Raw genomic sequence first — 12,938 nt, 5'->3', positions numbered from 1 at the left:
CTCAGTGTGGTCTGTGCTTGTTAACAGGAGAGACAGCGCCTCCGTAGCCAGGTGGGCAGGAGCAGCAGTGCGTAGCACACACTTCTTGATTAGATGGGGGTTCGAGCCCATGACCACCAAATACGGAGGATGCAGAAAGGTCAGGGAATGACTACCGCATATTCCCGGAGCAATATAGCCTTAGTTGCTAATGCTCCTAAAAAACTAAATAACAATAACAAACAACCAAACACGGAAAGGTCAGGGAATGACCACCGCATATCCCCGGAGCAATATGGCCTTAGTTGCTAATGCTCCTAAAAACCAAACAACAACAGGAAAGACTGCTTCTACAGGGATGAGATATACTTAAACAGAAAGGTTATTTGTTATTTTGGGTTTTTTTAGGAGCATTAGCAACTAAGGCCATATTGCTCCAGGGATATGTGGTGGTCATTCCCTGACCTTTCCGCATCCTCTGTATTTGTGGTTATGGACTTGAACCCTGGTCTAATCAAGAAGCATGTGCTATGTACTGTTGCTCCTGCCCACCTGGCTACGGAGGCACCTAAACAGAAAGGATACAAGAATATTTGCTGATGCTATGAAAGCAGTGTTAGGTGGGTCAGAAAACTCTCGATTTGATTTGATTTTGATTTTTGTGGCGCAAAACAGAAAACTCTCGACTGGGGGGATATAGACTAACAGATTAACAACAGCTGCAGGAAGAGGTAAAAGTGATTCATGCACTGAAAAGTGCAAGCAGCCTGAAAAGTACAGTGCCGGCTGCACAATTAAGTAAGGTGCTGTGTTAGGGTAACAAAGACTAAGAACAGGTGCATGTATACTTGCATGTGCACCAATGCTAGGAACATAGTAAATAAATTTGATGAATTTGAAGTGCTAGTCAAGTCATCAAATGCAGACATTGTCTCAGGGTATTGCAGGAATTTTTTTTTTTTTTTGGCTGGTGCAGCATAAGCCTCAGGCTTCCTTGCACCATATGGCTAATAATAATATCAGAGATGTGGTGTCACTCAGATATAAGGAGTGCAGAAATTGAATATGGGGAGTATAATGTGTACAGAAAGGACATAGTATACTGCTGATTGTCAAACTGCACCATCCCCCACCCCAACTCCACATTTGTATACTCTGTGTTGCAGCACAAATTCTGTAAAGGCCAGAGATAGTGTTAGTTTTAGTATTGGTCTGTTGTTCCTCCAGCCATTAGCTACTGGGCCACTAGTGGAACCCCAGAGAGGCAGGCCAAGTATAGTAGGGAATAGGAAGGTCTCTGGTGGGAGTGAACCTGGACAATGCCTGAGCTTGCCACGGATGGGGCCCGGGGGGGGGGGATTATGGAAAGTGAAAGAAACGAACAGGGGAGAAGGATGAGGAGCAAAGGTACAGATGAAGATAAGGAAGGTGGATGATAGGAAGACTTTCCACATGGAAACAGGAAGTTAAAGGGATAAAGGAGAACCTCTGTGGAAGGAGCTCATCCTCCACAGGGGGACTGTTTAGAACAGGAGAAGATTTGTGGTGGTTGAGTCCACCAGCCAAAAAGATTAGGATAGGAGGTGGCAAAGGTAGACAGAGATTGTAGGGAAGTAAAACCATAGGGTCAGGGTGATCTGTGTGTGGGGGGGGGTGGAGATCACACTGTGGACACACAGTGCTTCCCTGTTAGTAATCCCACACTGTGCCTCAGAAGAGGGGAGATGTCTGCAGGATTGGGGGCTTTCTGGTAGGTTTCCCACACTGCAGTACAGAAAGGACATAGTGCTGATTGTCAAGCGGCACTGGGATCTCCCCCACCAACTCCACAATTCAGAAAGGACAGCCAGGATAGGAGGGAGTGAGGAGTTATGCTCTTAGTTAAGAAGTATATAAAATCTAAGGCAGTACATCCAGTTGACATCATAACATACCAACTGTGTGGTAGTGGAAAATGAAAAAGACATGGGGTTAATTGTGCAGCCAGATAGGAAATTCTCTGAGCAGTGCAGCAGACAGGCTGCCAGGACAACTCATAGGGTTTTGTCAATGACATACAAGGAATTTTGCTAACAGGAATAAGGAGGTGATTATTCTATTGTACAGAGCAATGGTCAGGCCACATCTTGAGTACTGCATACAGGTCTGGAGGCCTCATTTTAGGAAACAATGTAGAGCTGCTGGAACGGGTGCAGAGAAGGGCAATGAGATTGGTGAGGTGAACAATGGGGTGGTCTTACCAAGAAATGCTTCAGACTAGTCTGGAGACTAGGTACCTGCAAGGTGATCTGATTGAGGTGTTTAAGGGTTTGAATGGATTGAGCAAGCTCAATGCTGATGGGATTCTTTCTCTTGCTCAGACTATGCACATGAAAGGGCATAAATTCAAACTGAGGAAGAATGGTTGCAGAAGAGATGTGCAGAAGTTTGCCTTTAGCCAGCAGGTAGTTAATTGCAAGTGGATAGCTTAAATAAATTCAAGGAAGAACTAGACAAACTGTGGAGGGTATGGATAAGTGAAATCATATTTTTTTTTTTTTAGTTCACACTGTATAAGCTTGCTTTCTTTCATCATTTTCCATTACTAATACTAAAATGGACCAGTAAAGAATGTCTTATAATGGGGGATTATAACTTTCCAGATACTGAGTGGAACTTGTGGGTTTGGTCACTTCCACAGCAGCAGATCACTTCTAAATTTACTCGATGACTGTTTTATTACTGGCATGTTAGAGAAAGAGAAAAAACAGAAAACAATACTCTTTATCTGATTATCAACAGTGATTCTTTATGCATTAAGGACCTCCACATAAAGGAATCATTAAGTGGCTGTGATCATAGTGTTTAAACTCTTAAAAATTAAAAAATATTTAAAAGCTTAATTTTAAAAACTGACGTTGTTAACAACTGCATATATTAAATAGAAAGCATTCAGGGAAGAAATAGAAGAAGCCACTAAGGTTTTTATATGAACTAAGAGATAGTGTTCAAAAATAGACCTAAATGGATATTACACAAACTGATGAGATTAGTGGCAGAGAGAAAATTGTATGGGATGATTATCAATTATCAGGGGACAGAGAAATCTACAGTAAGTGTAAACTAGTCTACAATCAAGTCACTAAAGGGGGGTTATGTAAGCTAAGGCAGATTTTGAGAAGTCTTTAACTAAGAATGCAAAGAAAAGTAGTGAATTCTTTGGTGCAATTATGTTAAACACCAGCAAGAGAGAAATTAACTATATATATCCACCAGATATGAATAGTATACTACTGATGATTCTATTTGTATTGCTGACAATAAATATTTTTCACCTACATTCACGTGAACATGGAGAAGTTTTTAAAAATGGGGATACCAGAAGTACACCTAATTCTAACTAGGATCTAAACAATTTTGTGATAACCGAGAGTAAAGCAGAAGAGAAATTATTGAAGTTAAAAGCAAATAAGGCACCTGGGGTTGTTGGAATCTCCAATTATATGCAAAGAAGCAGCAAAAGAAGTTAACAAACCTTTAGTCTGAGAGCATCCTTGGGATCAGGGGAGGTCCTTACAGATCAGAGCTGTGCAAATGTCTTTTCTATTCACAAAGGGGGCTCAAAGAGTGAAGTGAAAACTTAGAGACCTGTAAACTTGACTTCTGTTCAGAAAAAATAATGGAGGCTATAATTAAACATCAGGGGCAAGTTACTGTTATGGATAAAGTGATGGCTGAGTGGCAGGAGATAGAATAGTTATTAATGGCTACTGCTCTTCATGGACTAATATCTTTAGTGGAGTCTTTCAGTATTCAATGCTAGACCCTTTACCCTTTTCAATATTTATTAACTTTTATTACTGATGATACAAAGATTGGCAGGGCGAGTAATGATAGGAATCAGAGTATGCTACTGCAATAAGACCTAAAAATTAAAAACAGATGGGCTGAGAAGAGGAAACTGAAGTTTAATATTGACAAATACAAGGTACTGTATATGGGTAGCATTAATCCCAGAATAACATATCAACCGGGCGATACCACACTCAAGGTAGTGGAAAACAAAAAAGACTTGGGAGTACAGCCCAACATGAAGTTCTCTGAGCAGCACTGAGAGGTTGCTGATATTTTTATAATGTACTTTATAGTGTTATCATTATTATGGAACCCTAAGTTATTTTCCTTAATTTATGTTGACACTGAAAAATTAACAGTGTCACAATTGCAACATCATCACGTGTGAGCCTATGTCAAAAAATTGGCAGAATAATAACTTACTTTCAGCACTGCTATATCTATAAAATAAGGAAATTCCCAGGTTCTCTATGTATCACCAGAAACTAGAGGTACATCCTGCCCTAAAGTGACAATGGAAAGAATTGAAATCGCATATTTCCCTTGAGCAGCTCTGTGCTAAGAAACTTGACAATACCTAAATAAAAATACTAAATTTTCCATGAATTTAACAAGTTTTGCTTTTTGTTTAAAGAATGCAGCATATTGTCTCTCATCTCCTTATCACAGAGGCTGTTTTTACTTTTTGTAAATGGCTGGCATTTATTTCCATCAGGAATGAAAACAGCATCTCCCAATATATAAATTTTCAGTTTAGTTTGCACAAATGTTCATAAATACTGTTCATGAAAGACAATGTAAGGAGTATTAAAGGAATATTAAAATTCTCAGAAATGGCAAAAGATTTTCTTAAAGTTCACCTGATTATTAAAAACTGAGTAATAGATGGATAGTTCTAATACGAGTATTGGCTGGTGCTACATGTAGAAATAAAGGATTCTTTGAAAAAAAAAAAAAATACATATATATACAGTCAGTCCTCGTATAGCACGATAGTTGTGTTCCCAGAAACCCTTGTGCAATGCAAAATCGTGCAATATAAACAACAGGCCCTATGGGGAAAAACAGGGTTAGGTGCCGACCACCCAAGATTGAACACACATTGGTAACAAAAACATTACCAAACACAATAAATAATCGTAATAAAATACTTACGTATTTTATATCGATTAAATTACGTAATAAAAAATATTATAATTTATTATTATTATTATATTATATTTTATTATAATATAATAAATAATAAAAAATACGTAAGTATTTTTTACGAATAAAATACTACGTATTTTATTACGACTATTATGTAATAAAATGTTGCCAATGCTTTTGCTTCTATCGTAAGCAAACTTGTTTTTTGTTTGATTTTCTATCCAAACAGATGACAGCCGTTCCATCTCTTCCAATTCTTGTGTCTTAATCTAATGGATTTTAATTACACTTTGAGTTGTTCCTGCTATGAAAGTTTTTATTTTCTCTGCATTCTTTCTAATTCTCGCCGTTGACTCATTTAGGTCTGTAGCACGTTCAATATCACATGGTCTTCCATTTCGCTCAAAGCATTTCACAATTTCATATTTTTTTCTCTATCGACAGAGGCGGACTGGCCAAAGCCTTACCGGGGAAACACTGGTGGACCGGAGGCCGGTGTGATTTTGGCCATAAACCATAGTATGAGGCCACTATAAATTTTCCAGGGTAAGAATTTTTGACCCAGTCCGCATCTGTTTATCGATATTACTTTTCTTTTTCTCTCTGAATCTGCAGTGTCTTCACCAGGACGCTTTCTTTTCACACCTTTTAAATATTTTACTCATTTTTAGGGAATAAAGCACAATTACAAAACGAGGAGGCACGCTTGATACACATAAACAAAGCTGCGCACATGTAGCAACTGAATGAACAACACCGTAAAGGCAGAGATACACTATTAACACCTCACATTTTACTAAAGCACATTTCTAGGGGTTACTACCATAAAACAATAAAAACAATTTCCAGTTGCGTTCCTGCTAGTGGAATCTGTTATAAACTGGTAGTAAACTCGATCTAATTGCATTTGCGATTATACCGATTGCTGGAATTGTGTTAGTTTTTACCTTATTATGGTGAAATGTGTTTCCCCTTCACTGATATAAAACACAAATACATTTTCAGAATCTTCTCTTCATTCCTATTGTGTTGCATTCAGTTGGGGTGATTCTGCGTTCGACTGCCATTTCTTGTAAGCACAAAGGCGAATCGTGCATGAGCGAATTCGGTTTGTGTTATATAAGATAACATTCCCCTATTTATAAATCGTGTATGATCGAATTCGTGTAGTGTAAACACGTGTTATACGAGGACTAACTGTATATATATAGTTAATGATAACACCATACAAGGTCTGTCACAAAATTAATGACACTGATTTTACAAAAATAAAAAATAAGAATTTATTGTAAAACTTTCTACAACTGAAGGTAGCTTCCTTCAAAGTTGCTTCCTTGGGAAGCTACACATTGCCCTCAATGCTCTTTCAATCTGGAAGCAGTGCTGGAGGTCTACTTCTGCGAGTCCTTCAGTGTACCCGTTATGGTGCTTTTGATGTTGTTAATAGTCCTAAAAATGATGTTCTTTCAGTTGATTCTTGATCTTTGGAAAAAGAAAAAAGTTGCACAGTGACTGATCTGGGGAATACAGTGGCTTCGGGAGCATTGGAATATTTTTGAGGATCAAAAACTCCTTGCACAATGTCTGTTCACATCACACAGTGGCAGGGTGGATTGTCATGATGCAAAATCCAGTTTTTGGCCTTTCCCACAGTCATTCAAGAACTTCTCAGTAGAATGTTTGGTTGAGAGTTTTACCTCGAGGCACAAGCTCCATGCATCACTCCATGTTGATCAAAAAAACAGATGAACAAAATTTGATTCTCGATTTGCTCATTCGTGCTTTCTTCAGGCATGACAATGGCGCCTCCGTAGCCAGGTGGGCAGGAGCAGCAGTGCGTAGCACACGCTTCTTGATTAGACCGGGGTTCGAGCCCGTGACCACCAAATACGGAGGATGCGGAAAGGTCAGGAAATGACCACCGCATATCTCGGAGCAATATGGCCTTAGTTGCTAATGCTCCTAAAAACCAAAACAACAAACAACAACAACAGGCATGACAAATTTTCAGTGGGTGTGCCATTCTTCACTCTCTTTTTGTTTCTGGATCATATGCAAAAATCCTGATTTCATTACCTGTTATCAATGCTGAAGGAACTTTGGCTTAGTTTTAACACAATTGAGAAGGTTGAGGCAGATGTTCTTCCGATTTTACTTCTGTCCTTCGGTGAGAGTTTTTGCACCATTTTTGCACATATTTTGTGCATGCCCAAATTCTCTGTTAAAATGTCATGGACAGCTGGTGATTCATGTTGAACTCACTTACCATCAATCTCACTGTCAACCATTGGTCAGACACAATCAGGGCCCTTGCCTTCTCCACATTCTTCTCTGTTGTTGCTGAGATAGTTCTCCCTGGTTCATGGTTCATCTTCAACATTTCAAAATCCTTCCAAAAAGGCCTTGTGCCACTGGAAAACTTGAACTCAGGATAAAACTTGATCTCCATAAGCTCTTTTTAACTTTTCATACATTTCTGTTAGGCTTTTGTTGAGTATGACACAAAATTTTAAGGTGTAACACTTCTCAATATTCTTCGGCCTCATTTTCGGCCTCAGTCGACATCGCTGGACAGTGCAGTGTCGAGTCAGTTTGGTGTGACATAAGCACTGGGAGATCAAAATTGAGAGTAGGAGTGTGCTATAGGCCTAATGACTCTGATGAGTATAATAAGAAACTGTTCGGAGAAATAGAGTGGGCCAGTAAATCAGAGAGTCTTATAATGGGGGATTTTAATTTCCCAGATATTGACTGGAATTTGGGGGCTGGTCACTCACACAGTAGCAAGGCTTTTGTGGATTTATTGGATGATTGTTTTCTACATCAGCATGTTCGGGAGGCAACTAGAGGGAGTAATACTCTTGATTTGATTATCAGTAGTGATTCTTCATGCATTAAGAATCTGCAGATAAATGAACCACTTGGTGGCAGTGATCACAGTGTGCTGAAGTGGGAGTTACTCAAAGAGGTAACTACCATTAGGGGTAAAGGGAAGGGGTATTGCTTTCGTAAAGGCGACTACAATGGACTGAGACAGTATTTAAATTCTATACAGTGGGATCAACTGATGATATTGCCAACAGCAAATTCAAAATGGGAAGCATTCAAAGAGCTTATCGTGGAAGCTACTAGGCTTTACATACCAACTAAGAAATATTGTTCAAGGTTTAGGCCTAAATGGTTGTCAGATGAACTAATGAGGCATATGGCAGAGAAGAAAAATGCATGGGATACATACAAATTAACACGTGACACGGATGCCTATGATAGATACAAGTTGATCTGTAACCAAGTTACAAAGGAGGTTAGGCAGGCGAAGGCAGATTACGAGAGATCCTTGGCAAGGGATGCGAAGAAAAACAGCAAAGAGTTCTTTACTTATGTAAACTCTAGAAGGAAGGGGATGAATCAGATTGGTCCACTTGAGATCGATGGGTCAACTGTTGATGACCCTGCTCGGGTAGCTAACAAACTAAATGAATATTTTGCATCGACATTCACACATGAGGAGTTATTCAGCGAGGGGAATGCCAGAGGTGTATTCAACTCTAGCAGTAAGCTAGAGAATCTTGTAATAACTGAGAGCAAAGTGGAGGAGAAATTGTTGAAGATAAACACAAGAAAGGCACCTGGGGTGGATGGGATCTATCCAGTTATATTAAAGGAGGCAGCAAAGGAGGTAAGCAAACCCTTAGCCATAATTATGAGAGCTTCCTTGGACTCAGGGGAGGTACCCATTGACTGGAGATGTGCAAATGTGACCCCAATTCACAAAGGGGGATCAAAGGCTGACACAAGTAATTATAGACCTGTGAGTTTAACTTCTGTTCCCGGAAAATTAATGGAGGCACTGGTGAAAGAAGCACTGCAGGATCATCTAGACAAGACTTCAGTTATAGCTAGGACACAGCATGGTTTTGTTAAGGGGAAGTCTTGCCTGACCAATTTGATTGGATACTATGATGCAGTCACAAAAGAACTGGATGCAGGGAATAACTTTGATATTATATACTTGGATCTTAAAAAGGCTTTTGATACTGTTGCACATGGAAGACTGCTGCACAAATTGGAGCAGTGTGGCATTGGAGGCAAGTTGCTGCTATGGATAAAGGGGTGGTTGAAGGGGAGAAGACAGAGAGTGGTAATCAATGGACACTGCTCATCGTGGACTAATGTTATTAGTGGAGTCCCTCAGGGTTCAGTATTGGGGCCTTTATTGTTTTCTGTATTTATAAATGATATTGATGATGGTATATCAGGCTTAATGTCCAAGTTTGCAGACGATACGAAGGTTGGCAGGGTTGTCAAGGACACTACTGACACTATGCTGCTGCAACAGGATTTGGAAAGGTTGAGCAGATGGGCTTCGAGGTGGCAAATGAAGTTTAACATTGACAAATGTAAAGTACTACATATGGGAAACAGCAACCCCAGAGCAACGTATCAACTCTGTGGTACTACACTGACAGTGGTAGAGAATGAAAGGGACCTGGGGGTGGTGGTGCAGGCAGATATGAAGTTCTCTGAGCAGTGCAGACGAGCTGCAAGAGTAGCTCATGGTGTATTGTCAATGATATATAGGAATTTTTCTAGCAGGGATAAGGAGGTGATTATTCCCTTGTATAAGGCAATGGTCAGGCCACACCTAGAGTACTGTATACAGGCCTGGAGGCCTCATTTCAGGAAGGATGTAGAGCTGCTGGAACGAGTACAGAGAAGGGCAACTAGATTGGTGAATGGGACAAAGGGGTTCTCTTACGAAGAAAGGCTTAAGTTTTGCAAATTACAGTGTCTGGAAACTAGGCACCAGCGGGGTGATCTGATAGAGGTGTACAAAGCCTTGAATGGTTTGAGCATGCTCAATGCTGATGGGATTCTTCCTCTAGCTCAGAAAAATCACCTGAGAGGGCATAAATTCAAATTGAGGAAAGACAGATGTAGGATAGATGTGCGGAAATTTGCCTTTAGCCAGCGGGTGGTTGGTGGGTGGAACAGACTTCCATCCCTTGTCGTGGAAGTTGATAGCCTAAATAAGTTTAAGGCTCAGCTGGACAGGTATTTCGAACGAACAGAGGGGTGAAGTGGAAGTGGTTATTTTTATTTATTTATGTTACTTTTTTTTTTTTTTTTTTTTTTTTTTTGGCTGATGCTGCATAAGCTTGCTTTCTTGCATCAAATGCCTCTACTAATGCTAATGCTAATGCTAATTTTTCTTCACAAAATTGATAAACTCGTGGTTTCTTACTTCGTGATAAACTGACACACAATGAATGAAAAGATACGTGACTACTCTCATTGAGTGAAGGGGTGGTTTCAACCTATGCATTAATATACAGTATGTATGCACAGTGCTGCCGCATCATGTTTTATAAAATATATCATTAATTATGTGACATACCCAAATTCAGAAGGCATGTTTCACTTATAATTTCATACTATTTTCCAACACATATTGGGACAACAACAAATGCATACTAACTTCAGAAAAGCAAAATTTAATATGTTGTGTGGCTACCATGGTGCAAATTTATGACACACAATATCATCAGTGACTAATTCACAGCAGTGACTAATTCATTCACAAAAGTTGGGTATCTCAGTTGCTGCTTTGTCTCAGGGGAATTTGAATGAATTAATATCAGAATTCTGGGTTGAATAAGATAGGTTTTCCATTGCATTGCTGTTATTAGTGGAGCATCATAATGGTTTACATGAACAGGGCCCTCCATAGAATTCTCACAATATGGTAGAACTTTTCATGTATGAGTTGGTGGCAGAATTAATTGTTCCATGCATAATCTCCAAAAGATCTATTCTCAAAGGTGAGAAACATGACAGCCCATTATGCTACAACCATCATTATTTTGCTGTGCTGGTTGCAACGTGGTAAGTTTGACACCATCATCTGGGTATTTATCTGATGAGTGGACTGTGTAGTGTGAGTCAACATTCTCATTACTGTCTGTTGCTGATGAAAAGTCCATTAATTCCACTTTATTCACTAAGACAATCATGCTGCAGTTGTTAGGTGGCAGCTTAAGGTTGTGAGCAGCTGAAAGCATGGTATCATATCCTATCCTATCCTATGCAGTATAATTCTGATGATGACAGTTAACCCAACAGCTATCTTCTCCCCCCCCCCCTCTCTCAAAGCTCACCAAGTTGGAACACATATTTTAACTACCAATAGGTTCTGAAAGTCATTAACAGCTGACTACAAGGCTTTAGATGAATATTAGTATTATGCTGCCTTCCACTACCATAAAATGCTGACTTCAGATAACCCAGTTAAGCTGCTACTTATTTCCATATGAATAAGCATTGGTTACATCTTGGTATAATAGTCCACTGAAAGGACATCTAGATCTTTTCCCCATCTCATTCTGTTTCTAACTGCTTGCCTATGAATGGTTATCCAATTAAATGCAACTAAATTACATGCAACACAATGAAATTTTATTAAAAGAAACAAACACAAAATGTGAAAAATTCACAATGCTTGTGTACACAATTATTCACTCTATTAATTAAATGTGTGTAATGCAACTCTAAAAGAATATATTCATCAATATTACAAATTCCATGAAGGATTATCTTATTTGGCACAGGCCTGTTTGGATATTTGTTACTGAATGTCTCTTGGCATTGCAAGAAATATTCAAAACTAAACAAATATTCTTCTTGCTTTGTTGCCACAGTTACCTCAGCACACATACTGTTGAGTAATCGCTGCACGAGTGCTGTCGTCTACTTGCTATGTGGCCTCTGGAATGGGTCACTTTTCCAAACAATGTGTTTCATTATATGTTGGAGGACAGTGTATATCAATAAGGTTCAGCAGAATTACTAATGATTCCCTACCTTTAACACCAGGGTGATCATCCACTGCACACCACTGCACAAGTCTCTTGATAAGAGTTGAATTCTGTCCCAAACTTTTTGCAACTTCTTCTATTAACAACAAATAAGCAAAATTATGAATATATGAAATATTCAGCACTGAAGTTTTTAATACATACTAAACAGAAAATAAATTACGTTAGGTTGGAGTTTTTGTAATTAATAATAAATGCCATTTTATTATTATTATTTTAACAAGATATTGAATCAGAGGCAGCAACTTTCAAGAATTCTAAAATTCTTGAAAGTTGCCCAAAAATATATGTGAAAGCTGTACTGTGCGTGTGCATGTACTCACATTTATCTGTTTTGTTACCTAAGAACAATTTTCTGCCAACTTCAGCTGTCCATTGTTATTTACTATATAAAATAAACCTTAAAATTCTTTGAATTAGATCTAAGTTTGATTTACTAAAACTTTTAATTCTACTAAAAATAAAAAAAATAAAAAATTAAGAATTCCATAATAATAACCCTTAGTTATTGCCTTTGCAGTCAACTAAAGAAGTGGTAAGAAAATACCATGAAATGTTTGTCTCCATTATGTACATATTTCCAATTCGGAAATAAACAATAATATGAACATAGGTTTTGAGTGCTTTATTATCTTCAGACAATAACAGCATACTCAGAAGGGAAAAATCCCTACAGCAGGTTGACTGACCATATGATGTCCAAATACAATGAGATAACTGGTTTTTCACATAAATTACATTCATGATCTGGCTGATCACAAGGGACAGAAAAAATAAATTGCACAGAACCAAAGACAGATATTATTGAAAGAAATAAAGGAAGATGTGTCATGATGATATGTCATCTATATCAAATTCATTCATTTGGAATTCATTTGGCACTGGTTCTATAGGAAGAACCAGTGCCAAACATCTGTTTCAGTGTATCGCTGCAGATTTTATACCATTGCCAACATCAGAAAGAAGTAACAAGTTTGCAGCTACAATACTGCATATTTTATCTTGCTATACAGAAATAATACCCATATGTAATCAGTCTGCGGCCACCACAGTTAAAAGTTTGTTAAAGAAATTATATGTTAAAATTAAATTTTTTTGCAA

General features: G+C 38.5%; 1 protein-coding gene across 1 annotated transcript in view; it reads right to left on the bottom strand.

The window, feature by feature from the left end:
• Positions 1-12,938, bottom strand: part of LOC150083520 (rap1 GTPase-GDP dissociation stimulator 1-like) — a 148,509-nt gene that overhangs the window by 24,413 nt on the left and 111,158 nt on the right. The window contains exon 9 of the mRNA XM_090378516.1: positions 11,824-11,913. Coding sequence (XP_090234642.1) covers positions 11,824-11,913 — 90 coding nt within the window. The remainder of the gene's footprint in view (positions 1-11,823; positions 11,914-12,938) is intronic.

The sequence above is a fragment of the Mastigoproctus giganteus genome, chromosome 7 (assembly GCF_048544385.1).
Source record: "Mastigoproctus giganteus isolate SK-2022 chromosome 7, ASM4854438v1, whole genome shotgun sequence".
Taxonomy (NCBI): Eukaryota; Metazoa; Arthropoda; class Arachnida; order Uropygi; family Thelyphonidae; genus Mastigoproctus; species Mastigoproctus giganteus.
Note: the sequence above shows the minus strand (reverse complement) of the source record. Positions and strands in the feature narration are given on the sequence as shown.